General features: G+C 51.7%; 1 protein-coding gene across 5 annotated transcripts in view; it reads right to left on the minus strand.

The window, feature by feature from the left end:
• ryr1a (ryanodine receptor 1a (skeletal)) overlaps positions 1 to 24,428 on the minus strand; it is a 128,422-nt gene that overhangs the window by 59,366 nt on the left and 44,628 nt on the right. For all 5 annotated transcript variants that reach the window (XM_060909640.1, XM_060909638.1, XM_060909639.1 and 2 more), the window contains exons 2-20: positions 9,728 to 9,847; positions 9,481 to 9,573; positions 9,099 to 9,119; positions 8,905 to 8,979; positions 8,568 to 8,646; positions 8,368 to 8,480; positions 7,894 to 7,993; positions 7,693 to 7,786; positions 6,573 to 6,647; positions 6,285 to 6,441; positions 5,497 to 5,661; positions 3,330 to 3,451; positions 2,951 to 3,143; positions 2,593 to 2,728; positions 1,491 to 1,586; positions 1,262 to 1,380; positions 1,058 to 1,191; positions 540 to 781; positions 111 to 303 (exon numbers count right to left, since the gene is read on the minus strand). In XM_060909640.1, the coding sequence (XP_060765623.1) occupies positions 111 to 303; positions 540 to 781; positions 1,058 to 1,191; positions 1,262 to 1,380; positions 1,491 to 1,586; positions 2,593 to 2,728; positions 2,951 to 3,143; positions 3,330 to 3,451; positions 5,497 to 5,661; positions 6,285 to 6,441; positions 6,573 to 6,647; positions 7,693 to 7,786; positions 7,894 to 7,993; positions 8,368 to 8,480; positions 8,568 to 8,646; positions 8,905 to 8,979; positions 9,099 to 9,119; positions 9,481 to 9,573; positions 9,728 to 9,847 (2,327 nt within the window). The remainder of the gene's footprint in view (positions 1 to 110; positions 304 to 539; positions 782 to 1,057; positions 1,192 to 1,261; positions 1,381 to 1,490; positions 1,587 to 2,592; positions 2,729 to 2,950; positions 3,144 to 3,329; positions 3,452 to 5,496; positions 5,662 to 6,284; positions 6,442 to 6,572; positions 6,648 to 7,692; positions 7,787 to 7,893; positions 7,994 to 8,367; positions 8,481 to 8,567; positions 8,647 to 8,904; positions 8,980 to 9,098; positions 9,120 to 9,480; positions 9,574 to 9,727; positions 9,848 to 24,428) is intronic.

Here is a 24,428-nt window from a genome sequence, read left to right on the forward strand (position 1 = left end):
TAGGAGGATATTACATCATGCTGGAGATTCATTAGAACATGCTGAAGTTCTGTTAGGACATTTTGAGGTTCTAATAAATGACGCTGAGTTTCTGCTTGATGGTATTTTACTTGATCCCAGCGGAGAAGCTGACGACAGGGAAAAAGAGGCCATCCAGGTTGAAGTTCTCAAACATGCCCTGAACAGGATGCCCATTAATCCGGAATGAGATGCTGGGCACGCTCAGATCCAGACAGCAGCTCACTACATCTTCTGCTGCCAGAATGTGCTGGTTGGGCGATGCCACATGCCGAGGGACACGCCCTGATCCAAGAAACAAAATGCAGATGGGGACACAGATGAAAAGCATGTTTGAGAAGAACAAGTTTTACAGAAGAGACAACAAATCTTGCCTAAATCAAATTTAAATAAACAAGGATTAATGTTAACTCACTGTTACTCCTGGCTATATGCAAGTCCAAGGCCATCAACAACTTTTTTTCAAGCAACAAGGAAATAGATTTTGGAACCTATTATTTAGTTTGTTTGAGATTCCTCACCTGACCACAAATGGAGGCCATCAAACCCGTAGGAGTAGAGGTCATCTCCTACTCCATTACCACCCCAGCCCTCTCCTCCACCAGGGTACGGGCTGTAACCCTCCGTCAGTGCCCAGCCCACCCGCAGGTGACCCACCTGGGCTGTCAAAAATGGCTCCACGTGATCCACGATCAGCTCATAATACCACTTCTTATACTGCGTGGATCCCTCACAGGTCCCCAGGAAGATGTTTGGCCTCATGCTGCAAAACAGAAAGAAACCACAAGGAGCATTATCTGTTCCCGTGACTCATAAAGACACAAAACTGCACAATATTTAAAGGAACTATATAATTTTAGCAATAGAGCTCAATGTTAAAGTACACCACACATGGCAATCTCTAATAGGCGTGTTCCCTATTGCTTCCCTGCGTTCTTACATGGTAACTTGGCTATAACATACTCTGGAGGTCTTCAGAGTCTGTTTTTTACATTCTGAGTGTCAGGAAACAGTTCAGTAGTTTCTGCTTAATAATCACCTGGTGACATAATTAATTATTTGCGTTTGGAGCAAAAGGTCACGACGTGGAAGTAGATTCTCTGTGATGAGATTCTGATTGGACCTCACAGCCACACCGTTACACACACACAGCGAGCACAGTACGTCCAACACCTAGACAACAGAGAAAACTGGGATTAAATCCAGGTGAGACAATCTGTGAGAGGTGAGTGGTGATGCATACCTTGTGATTGCGTCCATGTTTGTCCAGCAGAGCGATGATGGACTTGATGTGGTTCTCCTGGATAATGTTTAACACCTCGGGGCTTTCGATGAGAACACAGTACAGCACCTCCAGAATGCCTGTAACAGGGTGGTGTTTGAGAATCAATAAACAGAAATGAATAGCTGATGCACATCAGCAGTGCACACAAACTGTTCAACCTGACCATGGACAGTAACAGACTGTTAACCTGATGAGGCCTCCAGTCGGTCCAGTTTGCTGACCAGCCAGTCCAGATTGTCACAGAAGAGTGCGCAGTTCGCCCTGTTCCCTCTAATCAGAGACGCTACAGAGAACACACACATTTCACCTCTAACCGCATGACATAAAGATATTTATAAAATGACATTTCGAAAACATTTAGAATAATAAATAACTATTGTATATAGTACCTGTGGCAAATTTAAAAATATTTTATATATACTGTACAGCTTTATAGTTCACTCGTGTCTGGAGTACTACAGTGGTGTGTGTTGGATAGAAGAGAAACTGTGTGTGTGTGTGTGTGTGTGTGTGTGTGTGTAGGAATCCGAGGTAAGAACTCGCACTGCCTGTTTGACGTGACCCAGATATGCATACATGGCTATAGAAGCCAGAGAAATGATTAAAACATACCCAAGAAGATTACCAGAGCGTACCAGCTGAGACTTACACACCAACAACAGAGCAAGCCTCAAAACAAGCACTGAGTGAGTGGACAGAGCTCCCCAGGGCAGGGGGCACTGAGTGAGTGGAGAGAGCTCCCCAGGGTAGGGGGCACTGAGTGAGTGGACAGAGCTCCCCAGGGCAGGGGGCACTGAGTGAGTGGACAGAGCTCCCCAGGGCAGGGGGCACTGAGTGAGTGGAGAGAGCTCCCCAGGGTAGGGGGCACTGAGTGAGTGGAGAGAGCTCCCCAGGGTAGGGGGCACTGAGTGAGTGGAGAGAGCTCCCCAGGGCAGGGGGCACTGAGTGAGTGGACAGAGCTCCCCAGGGCAGGGGGCACTGAGTGAGTGGAGAGAGCTCCCCAGGGCAGGGGGCACTGAGTGAGTGGACAGAGCTCCCCAGGGCAGGGGGCACTGAGTGAGTGGAGAGAGCTCCCCAGGGCAGGGGGCACTGAGGGAAAAGAATTAAGACAGTGCTCTCTCGCTCCCTCTGCTGGCAGGAGCTGGTCTGGCAAGGTTTCTGGTTGCTCTCTGCCTCCCTCTAGTGATGGCACAAGTCAGAGGCGACTGCCCCTTTACTCTGTGTGTGTGTGTGTGTGTGTGTGTGTGTGTGTGTGTGTGTGTGTGTGTGTGTGTGTGTGTGTGCGTTACCCAGAAGCTCATACAGCAGGTTAACAATCTCCTTCCAGGACTCAGCTGCCTCCTCTCCAGCAAACTCAGAAAAATGAGCCGCTGTGTTGTAGAGGTTCAGACGATCAATGCAGTCCAACACCAGAGTGATCATTCCCTACACACACACACACACACACACACACACACACACACACACACACACACACAGATCAGTCCCTACACACATATGCACCCTAAGCATTCCAGCATTCAATTCCTTCTTCGATAAGGCTGCAATAGTCCATGACCAGAAAAGAGCTTTTTCAAATTGTCCTGTGTGTGTGTGTGTGTGTGTGTGTGTGTGTGTGTGTGTGTGTGTGTGTGTAAAATGATCCACCTCTTCCTGAAACAGGTTCTGTCTGTTTTTGAGAGATCTCAGTTTGCTCTGTTTCTCCTCGTGCTCCAACTCCTCCTCTGGAGGTCTGAAGTAGAAGATCAGATCCTGGAGCAAGAGGACAACAGAATCCAGTGGGAGAGATAAAGGAGAATGAGCAGTGCTTTTATTCTTCCCACTCAGAGAGTCCAAACTCCTGCAGAAGAGAGAGATGGGCAATGAGACAGAAAACGAAAGACAGCCTACTGTCTTTTACAGTATTATGAATCTATTTGATGAAGGGTAAATGTTATGCGTGGTGAGGCTGTAAGCTTTATTCCACAGGTCTCACACTAGAGCAGTGGAACCATGTCACAGTGAGTGTGTGTGTGTGTGTGTGTACTTGATGAACTGGGTGAAGAGGCCAGCAGTGCTGTAGATCATTCTAGCAGCCTGAGACTCTTCAGTCTGAGAGCGAGCAACAGTCAACGCGTCATCCATGTGACCTTCCTGATGAAGAATTGCCTACGCACACAAACCGCAACTTTAACAGCACAAATACTGAGCAATAATAACAGCAGTGCTTTCTTTACATTCATGATCACCGACAATGTGACTGAAAACTAATAGACAGGATTTATTTAATGTGATAGAATGATAGAGTGTGATCAAATAAAACCAGTTCTAGTAGAGCACGCAGAAGTATGAAGCCAGCTGCATATATATATATATATATATATCCTGGCGACTTGTCCAGGGTGTACCCCGCCTTTCGCCCGTAGTCAGCTGGGATAGGCTCCAGCTTGCCTGCGACCCTGTAGAAGGATAAAGCGGCTAGAGATAATGAGATGAGATGATATATATATATATATATATATATATATATATATATATACACAACCCCGATTCCAAAAAAGTTGGGACAAAGTACAAATTGTAAATAAAAACGGAATGCAATAATTTACAAATCTCAAAAACTGATATTGTATTCACAATAGAACATAAACAACATATCAAATGTCGAAAGTGAGACATTTTGAAATTTCATGCCAAATATTGGCTCATTTGAAATTTCATGACAGCAACACATCTCAAAAAAGTTGGGACAGGGGCAATAAGAGGCTGGAAAAGTTAAAGGTACAAAAAAGGAACAGCTGGAGGACCAAATTGCAACTCATTAGGTCAATTGGCAATAGGTCATTAACATGACTGGGTATAAAAAGAGCATCTTGGAGTGGCAGCGGCTCTCAGAAGTAAAGACGGGAAGAGGATCACCAATCCCCCTAATTCTGCACCGACAAATAGTGGAGCAATATCAGAAAGGAGTTCGACAGTGTAAAATTGCAAAAAGTTTGAACATATCATCATCTACAGTGCATAATATCATCAAAAGATTCAGAGAATCTGGAAGAATCTCTGTGCGTAAGGGTCAAGGCCGGAAAACCATACTGGGTGCCCGTGATCTTCGGGTCCTTAGACGGCACTGCATCACACACAGGCATGCTTCTGTATTGGAAATCACAAAATGGGCTCAGGAATATTTCCAGAGAACATTATCTGTGAACACAATTCACCGTGCCAGCCGCCATTGCCAGCTAAAACTCTATAGTTCAAAGAAGAAGCCGTATCTAAACATGATCCGGAAGCGCAGACATCTTCTCTGGGCCAAGGCTCATTTAAAATGGACTGTGGCAAAGTGGAAAACTGTTCTGTGGTCAGACGAATCAAAATTTGAAGTTCTTTATGGAAATCAGGGACGCCGTGTCATTCGGACTAAAGGGGAGAAGGACGACCCGAGTTGTTATCAGCGCTCAGTTCAGAAGCCTGCATCTCTGATGGTATGGGGTTGCATTAGTGCGTGTGGCATGGGCAGCTTACACATCTGGAAAGACACCATCAATGCTGAAAGGTATATCCAGGTTCTAGAGCAACATATGCTCCCATCCAGACGACGTCTCTTTCAGGGAAGACCTTGCATTTTCCAACATGACAACGCCAAACCACATACTGCATCAATTACAGCATCATGGCTGTGTAGAAGAAGGGTCCGGGTACTGAACTGGCCAGCCTGCAGTCCAGATCTTTCACCCATAGAAAACATTTGGCGCATCATAAAACGGAAGATACGACAAAAAAGACCTAAGACAGTTGAGCAACTAGAATCCTACATTAGACAAGAATGGGTTAACATTCCTCTCCCTAAACTTGAGCAACTTGTCTCCTCAGTCCCCAGACGTTTACAGACTGTTGTAAAGAGAAAAGGGGATGTCTCACAGTGGGAAACATGGCCTTGTCCCAACTTTTTTGAGATGTGTTGTTGTCATGAAATTTAAAATCACCTAATTTTTCTCTTTAAATGATACATTTTCTCAGTTTAAACATTTGATATGTCATCTATGTTCTATTCTGAATAAAATATGGAATTTTGAAAATTCCACATCATTGCATTCCATTTTTATTTACAATTTGTACTTTGTCCCAACTTTTTTGGAATCGGGGTTGTATATATATATATATATATATATGATAGCAACTGTGCATATTCATATCCATACAAGTGTCCCAGTTACCTTCCGCTTCACAGGCCCCAGGCGAGCAGATTTAGCATCTACAGAGGCGTAGGTTAACCACAGACCTGTAGCTACATGCTGTACAAAGCACATGGATTCGCCGTACTTTATCTCCGGAGCACCCATCCCTTCCACATCACGCTTCTGGGCCACTTCTGTCTTCTCCTGCTCCAAGAACACACACGGAGAGACAGCACAGATCATCACACCGTCACTGAGAGACACATTTTTGCTTTTATGTTTCAATGTCCATATGTTTCAATGTCTGAAATCTAAATTAAATATCACCCTCCTAATTGTCGTGGTATCTGGTTAGTGAACTTTGGTAAAGAGGTATTTTTTGCAGTAGACACACTGAGGCTGGTCACTAAACCTCCAAAAAGACAACTGCATACAAAAATGCATGAACCCACATCAACAGTGCTTTGTGAATGTGTGCAGGTTTGCTGTTTCCAATCAGTTGAACCAGCTCAGTATTAAAATATTTAAACCTACATACTTCAGTGCAATCCTTGTCATAAGCACAGGCAAAAAGAGGAACAGAGGGAATATGGAACAGTCGAGCTTTTTATTAAAGCCAATACGTTTAACCAGATTTGTGATGCGTTTTGGTTCGTGTTTTGTTTTCTAAAGTGTGCTATATTAAAATATTTTACTTTAAAACTTCAATCAAGTCAATTCATCCTGAGTTTGTTTCTTTTGCAGTAATCTGCAGTGTGTGTACTGATCTCCCATTAAAGATCCTTTATACTGTGTCTGGTGTGTACAAAGACACTCAAAACACTGACCTTAGAGGCTCGAAAGCAGAATGCAGAGCTCTTTGTTTTTGCTTTCTCTGGATCCAACACCAGCAGGCCTTTCTCATCATCCAAACACAAATATCGACCTGTAGTGATGTGACGCACTCTGAATGGCTGACCCCATTTAATATGGCTGCCACTCCATCTGTGGGAGAGACAGAGGTACAGCTTTTTATCAGTTAGATCATCTGAAATTAATTAAATGTAAAAACACAGGAGTGTGCTTATGTTATATTCACAAACATTACACTAATGTTCCAAATTTTCCAAACATACCCAATCCGGAGAGGCTCGAGTCTCCACAGAGATCTGGCATGACTGCACACTGCTCCTCCCTCGTAATGGGCGTTTCTGAACATTTCACACACAACAGAACCAACACAACAAATTCATTAAGAGAGTATTTGTGGGTTTCTTCGCCCATTCTCGTGGTGACCTTCATCTGTTCTTGATTATGGTGATCTGTTGTGCATGAATACTCCGTCTCAGCGTCTTCATATGTTCGATACCGTGTACCATGGAGCTTTAAGGTTCATAACAAACCGTAAACCCCTTACTCATCATTGTGCATTATACTCCAAGGCCAACCTGCCTTCTCTGTCAATTCGTTGGCATAATCATTGGTACATCTTTCTCTATAAGGCCATTCTAGGCAGACTTCCATGGTATCTAACTGAATATCTTTCTGTGAAACAGGGCACATATGGGTTAAGGTCTTAGGATGTTCTCCTCATGACTGCTCCTCGAGCTCAGACTGAGCTAGGGGAGAAGGCCTTTATGTTTTCAGCACCATCTGCTTGGAATCGCCTGCAGAACAAGCTCAAACACCAGTACCTAGTTTCACTCAATGATTTTAAAGGCATTGTTAAGTCCATTGAATCTGAGTCTATCCAAACTTGTGAATGTTTTAATTAGTGATATCTATTTCTCTCTACACACTGGAATGCACTTTGAGATGTCTTTGTCTGCTGTGATTTAATGTTGAATGTGAAACTATACGGACTGCTGCCATTCTTGGCCAGGTCTCTCTTGGAAAAGAGATTTTTTTTTTTTTAATCTCAATGAGACTAACCTGGTTAAATAAGGGTTATAATAATAATAATAATAATAATCTCATCTCATCTCATTATCTCTAGCCGCTTTATCCTTCTACAGGGTCGCAGGCAAGCTGGAGCCTATCCCAGCTGACTACGGGCGAAAGGCGGGGTACACCCTGGACAAGTCGCCAGGTCATCACAGGGCAATAATAATAAATAATAATAATAATAATCATCATCATCATCATCTCATCTCATTATCTGTAGCCGCTTTATCCTGTTCTACAGGGTCGCAGGCGAGCTGGAGCCTATCCCAGCTGACTATGGGCAATAATAATAATAATAATAAGTGCTCTCACTTGCGCTCGTCCCCCTGGTCAGCAGCAGGAATGGCCAAACACTCATCCATGTGGCCATGGAAGAGTCGAAGCACATATCCTCCAGTCAAATATCCTGAATAACAGTGAAACAGAGAAAACGATACAAGTAAACACTCAAAGTGCAGAATGTGGAAATGAAAAAGTGTAATAAGCATCACTAAATAATACCCTTTAACTTACCTTCAACAAGTTCACACCCACTGGACACTGGGTTCATGTTCCACAGCGTCTGCATGAAGGAGGCGTTCACCATGAGATCTCCACTCGCGTAGGACAGATGCTGCAAACGCACATCGTCATCAGAAAGCAACCTTCATCTGTCACTGATACTCACTCCAACAATATAATCATCGATTTGCTCAGTGTTAAAAGCATTATTTATGAGCATTTCTACTTTGTCTGTCTTGTAACAAACTTATTCCATCATGGCTTCCATGGCTAAAGCTAATTTTTTTTGTCTCCTCATGCCATTTGCTTGTATTTAAATTCGCTCATTATAGAAAAGACTCCGATTATTAATTTTGTAAACAGGACGGGCACCCCCTGTGACCATATTGTGGACATATCAGTCAGTTTTCAAGTTGAAGTACCTGCTGACAGCTGGAAATAAAATCATTTGTTTGTTTGGTCAAACAAGTAGAAATGAATACTTACCAGGTACCTTTCTGACGACACACTGACCAGGATGAGGTCATCACCCACTCTGACCTTCTCACCTTCTGACCTCTGCTTAGAAGCAGGATGAATTGTCCACCAACAGGCCTCACCTGCCACACACACCAGCACAGCTGTCACTTTCTACACACTCCACGCTACACTGCACTGCCAATTTTATTGTGAATTGTGATCGTTACCCGTTGAGTCTTCCTGTAAGCCGACATCAAAGGCCAGCTTGTCTGTGAGGGAGCGTGACGTTGTCAAGCAGCTCAGGTACTGCAGCAGATCAGATCTTATTAAATTACAGTCTCGGTGCACAACCAGGAACTGTTTCATTTCACTAGCTGTCACAAACTAGTCCAATTTTAGTCTTGACATATAAAAGTAAAGGAAATATGTGTTTTGACTGACTTTATTGTACTGAAACCATGGCGTTATTTTCATAAAATAAATCTGGACAGAAGGAGAGCATGGAATGTTTTTTTACAGTGAAATATTCGTGGTTAAAAGAGATTGAGAGGCCTTTTGGCTCACCATGCCCGAGTGGGTGTGTCTGAGCAAGATGGCGTGTCCATACAGCAGCGTCCGATGGCCTCCACCTTGTGATGACTTGAATAAGACAAAACAGTATAATAATCCAGTCAGCAGTCAGAATTACAGTACTTTAATGTAATACAATTTCGCTTAGTTTATTCGTAACACAATCACAGTGTGAGTCAAGAACGTACCCATTTATCCAAATCCACATCCTAATGAAGGAAAGAACAGGGGAATATTCATGGTGGAAAAAAGATAATATACAAACAAGTATTCAGCATTATTTAAACCTAAATAAACTGGGATTGTTCAGATTAAAACCATGATAATGCACATCTCTGTACAGCTAAAGTTATACCATACTAGCACAGACACACTCTATCATTACTTCCAGGTGAACTCTGCTCCAAGTTATTGTGCAGTGATTTAAACAGGAGTTTCTATATTTTTGTGACAAAGTACTGAATCATTTTATTCACCTGCTCAACATGTTAACACTTCATCGTGACTCGCTGTTAGAAAATGATATTCAGTTTAGACTGAGAGTATGAATGACTTCATGTATTTTTTTACCTCGCTGGTATGAGAGAGCATCTCCTGTAGAGCTCGTACAGATAATGACTGCTCCAGGATGAACACACAGATAGCCAGATCAGGTGGCACATTCTGAAATACAAAACCTGATTGCTCATATACCCAGACCAATAACACAGAACAACTGAACACAGATAGGTTTGCATATCTAAGGTGTCGGTCAGTGATTTCTAATTCCGAGCTGTGAATGGATCACTCCATGGATGGAGATGTTTAAAGCTGTTACCTGAGCGTTAGATGTTGTCTCGAGGAAGCAGAGTCGATTTCCAAATCCCTCACAGGACAAACAGAGTTTAAACTGTTCCTTCAGTATAGTGGCTGTACACTGCAGCACCACCTGATCCTCCTGCACACACACACAATGCCATACATGTCAAGTTATACGGTTTCCCCGTATTTTCTACGGGAAAATGCAATTTTTTGGCTAATACAGCATACACTGATTTTCATACGGGAAAATTACGTTTTGTATCAGAGATTTTTTCCGTTACTCCGAGAAAATTTTCTTAGCATTCACCATGTATTTGTTCAAACACGCATGCCCAATGAAACGGAACTATTTTCGATTTATGTGGTTCTATAGTTGCACGTGGTTTTCTCAGTCATTTAAGTACATGGGCTCGGACTGCCCAAACTTCTGTGACAGCTGCAGAAGTTATGTTCTCCCAGTTTCTCATGGAACACAACATCCCCCTGACTGTGGAACACAACATCCCCTCCGACTGTGGAACACAACGTCCCCTCCGACTGTGGAACACAACATCCCCCTGACTGTGGAACACAACGTCCCCTCCGACTGTGGAACACAACGTCCCCTCCGACTGTGGAACACAACGTCCCCTCCGACTGTGGAACACAACGTCCCCCCGACTGTGGAACACAACGTCCCCTCCGACTGTGGAACACAACATGCCCCCCGACTGTGGAACACAATGTCCCCTCCGACTGTGGAACACAATGTCCCCCCAACAGTGGAACACAATGTCCCCTCCGACTGTGGAACACAACATGCCCACCGACTGTGGAACACAACATCCCCCTGACTGTGGAACACATCGTCCCCTCCGATTGTGGAACACAACGTCCCCCCGACTGTGGAACACAACGTCCCCTCCGACTGTGGAACAAAACATGTCCCCCGACTGTGGAACACAACGTCCTCCCGACTGTGGAACACAACGTCCCCCCGACTGTGGAACACAACGTCCCCCCGACTGTGGGACACAACATGCCCCCCGACTGTGGGACACAACATGCCCCCCGACTGTGGAACACAACATGCCCCCCGACTGTGGAACACAACATGCCCCCCGACTGTGGAACACAACATGCCCCCCGACTGTGGAACACAACGTCCCCCCGACTGTGGAACACAACGTCCCCCCGACTGTGGAACACAACATGTCCCCCGACTGTGGAACACAACATGTCCCCCGACTGTGGAACACAACGTCCCCCCGACTGTGGAACACAACATGCCCCCCGACTGTGGAACACATCATCCCCTCCGACTATGGAACACAACATGCCCCCCGACGGTGGAACACAACATGCCCCCCGACTGTGGAACACAACGTCCCCACCGACTGTGGAACACAACGTCCCCCCGACTGTGGAACACAACATCCTCCCCGACCGTGGAACACAACATCCCCCCGACCGTGGAACACAACATCCCCCTGACTGTGGAACACATCGTCCCCTCCGATTGTGGAACACAACGTCCCCCCGACTGTGGAACACAACGTCCCCTCCGACAGTGGAACAAAACATGCCCCCCGTCTGTGGAACACAACGTCCCCTCCGACTGTGAAACACAACATGCCCCCTGACTGTGGAACACATCGTCCCCTCCGATTGTGGAACACAACGTCCCCTCTGACTGTGGAACACAACATGTCCCCCGACTGTGGAACACAACGTCCCCCCGACTGTGGAACACAACGTCCCCCCGACTGTGGAACACAACATGCCCCCGACTGTGGAACACAACATCCCCCTGACTGTGGAACACAACATGCCCCCCGACTGTGGAACACAACATGCCCCCCGACTGTGGAACATAACATGCCCCTGACTGTGGAACACATCCTCCCCTCCGATTGTGGAACACAACGTCCCCCTGACTGTGGAACACAACGTCCCCTCTGACTGTGGAACACAACATGTCCCCCGACTGTGGAACACAACGTCCCCCCGACTGTGGAACACAACATCCCCCCGACTGTGGAACACAACATCCCCCCGACTGTGGAACACAACATGCCCCCCGACTGTGGAACACAACATGCCCCCCGACTGTGGAACACAACGTCCCCCCGACTGTGGAACACAACGTCCCCCCGACTGTGGAACACAACGTCCCCTCCGACTGTGGAACACAACGTCCCCTCCGACTGTGGAACACAACATGCCCCCTGACTGTGGAACACAACATCCCCCTGACTGTGGAACACATCGTCCCCTCCGATTGTGGAACACAACGTCCCCCCGACTGTGGAACACAACGTCCCCTCCGACTGAGGAACACAACATGCCCCCTGACTGTGGAACACATCGTCCCCTCCGATTGTGGAACACAACGTCCCCTCTGACTGTGGAACACAACGTCCCCTCTGAGTGTGGAACACAACATGTCCCCCGACTGTGGAACACAACGTCCCCCCGACTGTGGAACACAACGTCCCCCCGACTGTGGAACACAACATCCCCCTGACTGTGGAACACAACATGCCCCCCGACTGTGGAACACAACATGCCCCTGACTGTGGAACACATCCTCCCCTCCGATTGTGGAACACAACATGTCCCCCGACTGTGGAACACAACGTCCCCCCGACTGTGGAACACAACGTCCCCCCGACTGTGGAACACAACGTCCCCCCGACTGTGGAACACAACATGCCCCCCGACTGTGGAACACAACAACCCCTCCAACCTTGGAACACAACATGCCCCCCGACTGTGGAACACAACGTCCCCCTGAATGTGGAACACAACGTCCCCCCGACTGTGGAACACAACGTCCCCCCGACTGTGGAACACAACATGTCCCCCGACTGTGGAACACAACGTCCCCCCGACTGTGGAACACAACGTCCCCCCGACTGTGGAACAAAACATGCCCCCCGACTGTGGAACACAACATCCCCTACGACTGTGGAACACAACATGCCCCCCGACTGTGGAACACAACGTCCCCCTGACTGTGGAACACAACATGCCCCCCGACTGTGGAACACAACATCCCCTCCGACTGTGGAACACAACATGCCCCCCGACTGTGGAACACAACATGCCCCCCGACTGTGGAACACAACGTCCCCTCCGATTGTGGAACACAACGTACCCCCGACTGTGGAACACAACATGTCCCCCCCCGACTGTGGACACAACATCCCCCCGACTGCGGAACACAACATGCCGCCCGACTGTGGAACACAACATCCCCCTGACTGTGGAACACAACATGCCCCCCGACTGTGGAACACAACATGCCCCCCGACTGTGGAACACAACATGCCCCCCGACTGTGGAACACAACATGCCCCCCGACTGTGGAACACAACATCCCCTCCGACTGTGGAACACAACATCCTCCCCGACTGTGGAACACAACATCCCCTCCGACTGTGGAACACAACATCCCGCCGACTGTGGAACACAACGTCCCCTCCGACTGTGAAACACAACATCCCTCCGACTGTGGAACAAAACATGCCCCCCGACTGTGGAACACAACGTCCCCTCCGACTGTGAAACACAACATGCCCCCTGACTGTGGAACACATCGTCCCCTCCGATTGTGGAACACAACGTCCCCTCTGACTGTGGAACACAACATGTCCCCCGACTATGGAACACAACGTCCCCCAGACTGTGGAACACAACGTCCCCCCGACTGTGGAACACAACATGGCCCCTGACTGTGGAACACAACATCCCCCTGACTGTGGAACACAACATGCCCCCTGACTGTGGAACACAACATGCCCCTGACTGTGGAACACATCCTCCCCTCCGATTGTGGAACACAACGTCCCCCTGACTGTGGAACACAACGTCCCCCCTGACTGTGGAACACATCGTCCCCTCCGATTGTGGAACACAACGTCCCCTCTGACTGTGGAACACAACATGTCCCCCGACTATGGAACACAACGTCGCCCCGACTGTGGAACACAACGTCCCCCCGACTGTGGAACACAACATGCCCCCCGACTGTGGAACACAACATCCCCCTGACTGTGGAACACAACATCCCCCCGACTGTGGAACACAACGTCCCCTCCGACTGTGAAACACAACATCCCTCCGACTGTGGAACAAAACATGCCCCCCGACTGTGGAACACAACGTCCCCTCCGACTGTGGAACACAACATGCCCCCCGACTGTGGAACACAACAACCCCTCCAACCTTGGAACACAACATGCCCCCCGACTGTGGAACACAACATGCCCCCCGACTGTGGAACACAACATGCCCCCCGACTGTGGAACACAACATGCCCCCCGACTGTGGAACACAACATCCCCTCCGACTGTGGAACACAACATCCTCCCCGACTGTGGAACACAACATCCCCTCCGACTGTGGAACACAACATCCCCCCGACTGTGGAACACAACGTCCCCTCCGACTGTGAAACACAACATCCCCCCGACTGTGGAACACAACATCCCCTCCGACTGTGAAACACAACATGCCCCCTGACTGTGGAACACATCGTCCCCTCCGATTGTGGAACACAACGTCCCCTCTGACTGTGGAACACAACATGTCCCCCGACTATGGAACACAACGTCCCCCCGACTGTGGAACACAACGTCCCCCCGACTGTGGAACACAACATGCCCCCTGACTGTGGAACACAACATCCCCCTGACTGTGGAACACAACATGCCCCCTGACTGTGGAACACAACATGCCCCTGACTGTGGAACACATCCTCCCCTCCGATTGTGGAACACAACGTCCCCCTGACTGTGGAACACAACGTCCCCTCTGACTGTGGAACACAACGTCCCCTCTGACTGTGGAACACAACATGTCCCCCGACTATGGAACACAACGTCCCCCCGACTGTGGAACACAACGTCCCCCGGCTGTGGAACACAACATGCCCCCCGACTGTGGAACACAACAACCCCTCCGACTGTGGAACACAACATGCCCCCCGACTGTGGAACACAACGTCCCCCCGACTGTGGAACACAACATGTCCCCCGACTGTGGAACACAACGTCCCCCCGACTGTGGAACACAACGTCCCCCCGACTGTGGAACACAACATGCCCCCCGACTGTGGAACACAACATCCCCTCCGACTGGGGAACACAACATGCCCCCCGACTGTGGAACACAACATGCCCCCCGACTGTGGAACACAACAACCCCCTCCGACTGTGGAACACAACAACCCCCTCCGACTGTGGAACACAATGTCCCCCCCGACTGTGGAACACAACATCCCCCTGACTGTGGAACACAACATGTCCCCCGACTGTGGAACACAACATGCCCCCCGACTGTGGAACACAACATGCCCCCCGACTGTGGAACACAACATGCCCACCGACTGTGGAACACAACATCCCCTCCGACTGTGGAACACAACATGCCCCCCGACTGTGGAACACAACATGCCCCCCGACTGTGGAACATAATATGCCCCCCGACTGTGGAACACAACGTCCCCCTGACAGTGGAACACAACATGCCCCCCGACTGTGGAACACAACATCCCCTCCGACTGTGGAACACAACATGCCCCCCGACTGTGGAACACAACATGCCCCCCAACTGTGGAACACAACGTCCCTTCCGATTGTGGAACACAACGTACCCCCGACTGTGGAACACAACGTCCCCTCCGACTGTGGAACAAAACATGCCCCCCGACTGTGGAACACAATGTCCCCTCCGACTGTGGAACACAACGTCCCCCTGACTGTGGAACACAACATGCCCCCCGACTGTGGAACACAACATCCCCTCCGACTGTGGAACACAACATGCCCCCCGACTGTGGAACACAACATGCCCCCCGACTGTGGAACACAACGTCCCCTCCGATTGTGGAACACAACGTACCCCCGACTGTGGAACACAACGTCCCCTCCGACTGTGGAACACAACGTCCCCCCGACTGTGGAACACAACGTCCCCTCCGACTGTGGAACAAAACATGCCCCCCGACTGTGGAACACAACGTCCCCTCCGACTGTGAAACACAACATGCCCCCTGACTGTGGAACACATCGTCCACTCCGATTGTGGAACACAACGTCCCCTCCGACTGTGGAACACAACATGTCCCCCGACTGTGGAACACAACGTCCCCCCGACTGTGGAACACAACGTCCCCCCGACAGTGGAACACAACATCCCCCTGACTGTGGAACACAACATGCCCCCCGACTGTGGAACACAACATGCCCCTGACTGTGGAACACATCGTCCCCTCCGATTGTGGAACACAACATCCCCTCTGACTGTGGAACACAACATGTCCCCCGACTATGGAACACAACGTCCCCCCGATTGTGGAACACAACGTCCCCCTGACTGTGGAACACAACGTCCCCTCCGACTGTGAAACACAACATGCCCCCTGACTGTGGAACACATCGTCCCCTCCGATTGTGGAACACAACGTCCCCTCTGACTGTGGAACACAACATGTCCCCCGACTATGGAACACAACGTCCCCCCGACTGTGGAACACAACGTCCCCCCGACTGTGGAACACAACATGCCCCCTGACTGTGGAACACAACATCCCCCTGACTGTGGAACAGAACATGCCCCCCGACTGTGGAACACAACATGCCCCTGACTGTGGAACACATCCTCCCCTCCGATTGTGGAACACAACGTCCCCCTGACTGTGGAACACAACGTCCCCTCTGACTGTGGAACACAACGTCCCCTCTGACTGTGGAACACAACATGTCCCCCGACTGTGGAACACAATGTCCCCCCGACTGTGGAACACAACGTCCCCCCGACTGTGGAACACAACATGCCCCCCGACTGTGGAACACAACAACCCCTCCGACTGTGGAACACAACATCCCCCTGACTGTGGAACACAACATGCCCCCCGACTGTGGAACACAACATGCCCCTGACTAAGGAACACATCCTCCCCTCCGATTGTGGAACACAACGTCCCCCTGACAGTGGAACACAACGTCCCCCCTGACTGTGGAACACATCGTCCCCTCCGATTGTGGAACACAACGTCCCCTCTGACTGTGGAACACAACATGTCCCCCGACTATGGAACACAACGTCGCCCCGACTGTGGAACACAACGTCCCCCCGACTGTGGAACACAACATGCCCCCCGACTGTGGAACACAACATCCCCCTGACTGTGGAACACAACATCCCCCCGACTGTGGAACACAACGTCCCCTCCGACTGTGAAACACAACATCCCTCCGACTGTGGAACAAAACATGCCCCCCGACTGTGGAACACAACGTCCCCTCCGACTGTGGAACACAACATGCCCCCCGACTGTGGAACACAACAACCCCTCCAACCTTGGAACACAACATGCCCCCCGACTGTGGAACACAACATGCCCCCCGACTGTGGAACACAACATGCCCCCCGACTGTGGAACACAACATCCCCTCCGACTGTGGAACACAACATCCTCCCCGACTGTGGAACACAACATCCCCTCCGACTGTGGAACACAACATCCCCCCGACTGTGGAACACAACGTCCCCTCCGACTGTGAAACACAACATCCCCCCGACTGTGGAACACAACATCCCCTCCGACTGTGAAACACAACATGCCCCCTGACTGTGGAACACATCGTCCCCTCCGATTGTGGAACACAACGTCCCCTCTGACTGTGGAACACAACATGTCCCCTGACTATGGAACACAACGTCCCCCCGACTGTGGAACACAACGTCCCCCCGACTGTGGAACACAACATGCCCCCTGACTGTGGAACACAACATCCCCCTGACTGTGGAACACAACATGCCCCCTGACTGTGGAACACAACATGCCCCTGACTGTGGAACACATCCTCCCCTCCGATTGTGGAACACAACGTCCCCCTGACTGTGGAACACAACGTCCCCTCTGACTGTGGAACACAACGTCCCCTCTGACTGTGGAACACAACGTCCCCCCGACTGTGGAACACAACATGCCCCCCGACTGTGGAACACAACAACCCCTCCGACTGTGGAACACAACATGCCCCCCGACTGTGGAACACAACGTCCCCCCGACTGTGGAACACAACATGTCCCCCGACTGTGGAACACAACGTCCCCCCGACTGTGGAACACAACATGCCCCCCGACTGTGGAACACAACATCCCCTCCGACTGGGGAACACAACATGCCCCCCGACTGTGGAACACAACATGCCCCCCGACTGTGGAACACAACAACCCCCTCCGACTGTGGAACACAACAACCCCCTCCGACTGTGGAACACAATGTCCCCCCCGACTGTGGAACACAACATCCCCCTGACTGTGGAACACAACATGTCCCCCGACTGTGGAACACAACATGCCCCCCGACTGTGGAACACAACATGCCCCCCGACTGTGGAACACAACATGCCCACCGACTGTGGAACACAACATCCCCTCCGACTGTGGAACACAACATGCCCCCCGACTGTGGAACACAACATGCCCCCCGACTGTGGAACATAACATGCCGCCCGACTGTGGAACACAACGTCCCCCTGACTGTGGAACACAACATGCCCCCCGACTGTGGAACACAACATCCCCTCCGACTGTGGAACACAACATGCCCCCCGACTGTGGAACACAACATGCCCCCCAACTGTGGAACACAACGTCCCTTCCGATTGTGGAACACAATGTACCCCCGACTGTGGAACACAACGTCCCCTCCGACTGTGGAACAAAACATGCCCCCCGACTGTGGAACACAATGTCCCCTCCGACTGTGGAACACAACGTCCCCCTGAATGTGGAACACAACATGCCCCCCGACTGTGGAACACAACATCCCCTCCGACTGTGGAACACAACATGCCCCCCAACTGTGGAACACAACATGCCCCCCGACTGTGGAACACAACGTCCCCTCCGATTGTGGAACACAACGTACCCCCGACTGTGGAACACAACGTCCCCTCCGACTGTGGAACACAACGTCCCCCCGACTGTGGAACACAACGTCCCCTCCGACTGTGGAACAAAACATGCCCCCCGACTGTGGAACACAACGTCCCCTCCGACTGTGAAACACAACATGCCCCCTGACTGTGGAACACATCGTCCCCTCCGATTGTGGAACACAACGTCCCCTCCGACTGTGGAACACAACATGTCCCCCGACTGTGGAACACAACGTCCCCCCGACTGTGGAACACAACGTCCCCCCGACAGTGGAACACAACATCCCCCTGACTGTGGAACACAACATGCCCCCCGACTGTGGAACACAACATGCCCCTGACTGTGGAACACATCGTCCCCTCCGATTGTGGAACACAACGTCCCCTCTGACTGTAGAACACAACATGTCCCCCGACTATGGAACACAAAGTCCCCCCGATTGTGGAACACAACGTCCCCCTGACTGTGGAACACAACGTCCCCTCTGACTGTGGAACACAACGTCCCCTCTGACTGTGGAACACAACATGTCCCCCGACTGTGGAACACAACGTCCCCCCGACTGTGGAACACAACGTCCCCCCGACTGTGGAACACAACATGGCCCCTGACTGTGGAACACAACATCCCCCTGACTGTGGAACACAACATGCCCCCCGACTGTGGAACACAACATGCCCCTGACTGTGGAACACATCCTCCCCTCCGATAGTGGAACACAACGTCCCCCTGACTGTGGAACACAACGTCCCCTCTGACTGTGGAACACAACATGTCCCCCGACTGTGGAACACAACGTCCCCCCGACTGTGGAACACAACATGCCCCCCGACTGTGGAACACAACGTCCCCCCGACTGTGGAACACAACATGCCCCCCGACTGTGGAACACAACAACCCCTCCGACTGTGGAACACAACATGCCCCCCGACTGTGGAACACAACGTCCCCCCGACTGTGGAACACAACGTCCCCCCGACTGTGGAACACAACATGTCCCCCGACTGTGGAACACAACGTCCCCCCGACTGTGGAACACAATGTCCCCCCGACTGTGGAACACAACATGCCCCCCGACTGTGGAACACAACATCCCCACCGACTGGGGAACACAACATGCCCCCCGACTGTGGAACACAACATGCCCCCCGACTGTGGAACACAACAACCCCCTCCGACTGTGGAACACAACAACCCCCTCCGACTGTGGAACACAATGTCCCCCCCGACTGTGGAACACAACTTCCCCCTGACTGTGGAACACAACATGTCCCCCGACTGTGGAACACAACATGCCCCCCGACTGTGGAACACAACATGCCCCCCGACTGTGGAACACAACATCCCCTCCGACTGTGGAACACAACATCCTCCCCGACTGTGGAACACAACATGCCCCCCGACTGTGGAACACAACATGCCGCCCGACTGTGGAACACAACATGCCCCCCGACTGTGGAACACAACATCCCCTCCGACTGTGGAACACAACATGCCCCCCGACTGTGGAACACAACAACCCCCTCCGACTGTGGAACACAACGTCCCCTCCGATTGTGGAACACAACGTACCCCCGACTGTGGAACACTATGTCCCCTCCGACTGTGGAACACAACATGTCCCCCCCCCGACTGTGGACACAACATCCCGCCGACTGCGGAACACAACATGCCGCCCGACTGTGGAACACAACATCCCCCTGACTGTGGAACACAACATGTCCCCCGACTGTGGAACACAACATGCCCCCCGACTGTGGAACACAACATGCCCCCCGACTGTGGAACACAACATGCCCCCCGACTGTGGAACACAACATCCCCTCCGACTGTGGAACACAACATCCCCTCCGACTGTGGAACACAACATCCTCCCCGACTGTGGAACACAACATCCCCTCCGACTGTGGAACACAACGTCCCCTCCGACTGTGGAACACAACATCCCCCCGACTGTGGAACACAACGTCCCCTCCGACTGTGAAACACAACATCCCTCCGACTGTGGAACAAAACATGCCCCCTGACTGTGGAACACAACGTCCCCTCCGACTGTGAAACACAACATGCCCCCTGACTGTGGAACACATCGTCCCCTCCGATTGTGGAACACAACGTCCCCTCTGACTGTGGAACACAACATGTCCCCCGACTATGGAACACAACGTCCCCCCGACTGTGGAACACAACGTCCCCCCGACTGTGGAACACAACATGCCCCCTGACTGTGGAACACAACATCCCCCTGACTGTGGAACACAACATGCCCCCCGACTGTAAACACAACATGCCCCTGACTGTGGAACACATCCTCCCCTCCGATTGTGGAACACAACGTCCCCCTGACTGTGGAACACAACGTCCCCTCTGACTGTGGAACACAACGTCCCCTCTGACTGTGGAACACAACATGTCCCCCGACTGTGGAACACAATGTCCCCCCGACTGTGGAACACAACGTCCCCCCGACTGTGGAACACAACATGCCCCTCGACTGTGGAACACAACAACCCCTCCGACTGTGGAACACAACATCCCCCTGACTGTGGAACACAACATGCCCCCCGACTGTGGAACACAACATTCCCCTGACTGTGGAAAACATCCTCCCCTCCGATTGTGGAACACAACGTCCCCCTGACTGTGGAACACAACGTCCCCTCTGACTGTGGAACACAACGTCCCCTCTGACTGTGGAACACAACGTCCCCCGACTGTGGAACACAATGTCCCCCCGACTGTGGAACACAACGTCCCCCCGACTGTGGAACACAACATGCCCCCCGACTGTGGAACACAACAACCCCTCCGACTGTGGAACACAACATGCCCCCCGACTGTGGAACACAACGTCCCCCCGACTGTGGAACACAACGTCCCCCCGACTGTGGAACACAACATGTCCCCCGACTGTGGAACACAACGTCCCCCCGACTGTGGAACACAACGTCCCCCCGACTGTGGAACACAACATGCCCCCCGACTGTGGAACACAACATCCCCTCCGACTGGGGAACACAACATGCCCCCCGACTGTGGAACACAACATGCCCCCCGACTGTGGAACACAACAACCCCTCCGACTGTGGAACACAACATGCCCCCCGACTGTGGAACACAACGTCCCCCCGACTGTGGAACACAACGTCCCCCTGACTGTGGAACACAACGTCCCCTCTGACTGTGGAACACAACGTCCCCTCTGACTGTGGAACACAACATGTCCCCCGACTGTGGAACACAACGTCCCCCCGACTGTGGAACACAACGTCCCCCCGACTGTGGAACACAACATGGCCCCTGACTGTGGAACACAACATCCCCCTGACTGTGGAACACAACATGCCCCCCGACTGTGGAACACAACATGCCCCTGACTGTGGAACACATCCTCCCCTCCGATAGTGGAACACAACGTCCCCCTGACTGTGGAACACAACGTCCCCTCTGACTGTGGAACACAACATGTCCCCCGACTGTGGAACACAACGTCCCCCCGACTGTGGAACACAACATGCCCCCCGACTGTGGAACACAACGTCCCCCCGACTGTGGAACACAACATGCCCCCCGACTGTGGAACACAACAACCCCTCCGACTGTGGAACACAACATGCCCCCCGACTGTGGAACACAACGTCCCCCCGACTGTGGAACACAACGTCCCCCCGACTGTGGAACACAACATGTCCCCCGACTGTGGAACACAACGTCCCCCCGACTGTGGAACACAACATGCCCCCCGACTGTGGAACACAACATCCCCTCCGACTGGGGAACACAACATGCCCCCCGACTGTGGAACACAACATGCCCCCCGACTGTGGAACACAACAACCCCCTCCGACTGTGGAACACAACAACCCCCTCCGACTGTGGAACACAATGTCCCCCCCGACTGTGGAACACAACTTCCCCCTGACTGTGGAACACAACATGTCCCCCGACTGTGGAACACAACATGCCCCCCGACTGTGGAACACAACATGCCCCCCGACTGTGGAACACAACATCCCCTCCGACTGTGGAACACAACATCCTCCCCGACTGTGGAACACAACATGCCCCCCGACTGTGGAACACAACATGCCGCCCGACTGTGGAACACAACATGCCCCCCGACTGTGGAACACAACATCCCCTCCGACTGTGGAACACAACATGCCCCCCGACTGTGGAACACAACAACCCCCTCCGACTGTGGAACACAACGTCCCCTCCGATTGTGGAACACAACGTACCCCCGACTGTGGAACACTATGTCCCCTCCGACTGTGGAACACAACATGTCCCCCCCCCGACTGTGGACACAACATCCCGCCGACTGCGGAACACAACATGCCGCCCGACTGTGGAACACAACATCCCCCTGACTGTGGAACACAACATGTCCCCCGACTGTGGAACACAACATGCCCCCCGACTGTGGAACACAACATGCCCCCCGACTGTGGAACACAACATGCCCCCCGACTGTGGAACACAACATCCCCTCCGACTGTGGAACACAACATCCCCTCCGACTGTGGAACACAACATCCTCCCCGACTGTGGAACACAACATCCCCTCCGACTGTGGAACACAACGTCCCCTCCGACTGTGGAACACAACATCCCCCCGACTGTGGAACACAACGTCCCCTCCGACTGTGAAACACAACATCCCTCCGACTGTGGAACAAAACATGCCCCCTGACTGTGGAACACAACGTCCCCTCCGACTGTGAAACACAACATGCCCCCTGACTGTGGAACACATCGTCCCCTCCGATTGTGGAACACAACGTCCCCTCTGACTGTGGAACACAACATGTCCCCCGACTATGGAACACAACGTCCCCCCGACTGTGGAACACAACGTCCCCCCGACTGTGGAACACAACATGCCCCCTGACTGTGGAACACAACATCCCCCTGACTGTGGAACACAACATGCCCCCCGACTGTAAACACAACATGCCCCTGACTGTGGAACACATCCTCCCCTCCGATTGTGGAACACAACGTCCCCCTGACTGTGGAACACAACGTCCCCTCTGACTGTGGAACACAACGTCCCCTCTGACTGTGGAACACAACATGTCCCCCGACTGTGGAACACAATGTCCCCCCGACTGTGGAACACAACGTCCCCCCGACTGTGGAACACAACATGCCCCTCGACTGTGGAACACAACAACCCCTCCGACTGTGGAACACAACATCCCCCTGACTGTGGAACACAACATGCCCCCCGACTGTGGAACACAACATTCCCCTGACTGTGGAAAACATCCTCCCCTCCGATTGTGGAACACAACGTCCCCCTGACTGTGGAACACAACGTCCCCTCTGACTGTGGAACACAACGTCCCCTCTGACTGTGGAACACAACGTCCCCCGACTGTGGAACACAATGTCCCCCCGACTGTGGAACACAACGTCCCCCCGACTGTGGAACACAACATGCCCCCCGACTGTGGAACACAACAACCCCTCCGACTGTGGAACACAACATGCCCCCCGACTGTGGAACACAACGTCCCCCCGACTGTGGAACACAACGTCCCCCCGACTGTGGAACACAACATGTCCCCCGACTGTGGAACACAACGTCCCCCCGACTGTGGAACACAACGTCCCCCCGACTGTGGAACACAACATGCCCCCCGACTGTGGAACACAACATCCCCTCCGACTGGGGAACACAACATGCCCCCCGACTGTGGAACACAACATGCCCCCCGACTGTGGAACACAACAACCCCTCCGACTGTGGAACACAACATGCCCCCCGACTG

Source organism: Neoarius graeffei, chromosome 25 (assembly GCF_027579695.1).
Source record: "Neoarius graeffei isolate fNeoGra1 chromosome 25, fNeoGra1.pri, whole genome shotgun sequence".
NCBI lineage: Eukaryota > Metazoa > Chordata > Actinopteri > Siluriformes > Ariidae > Neoarius > Neoarius graeffei.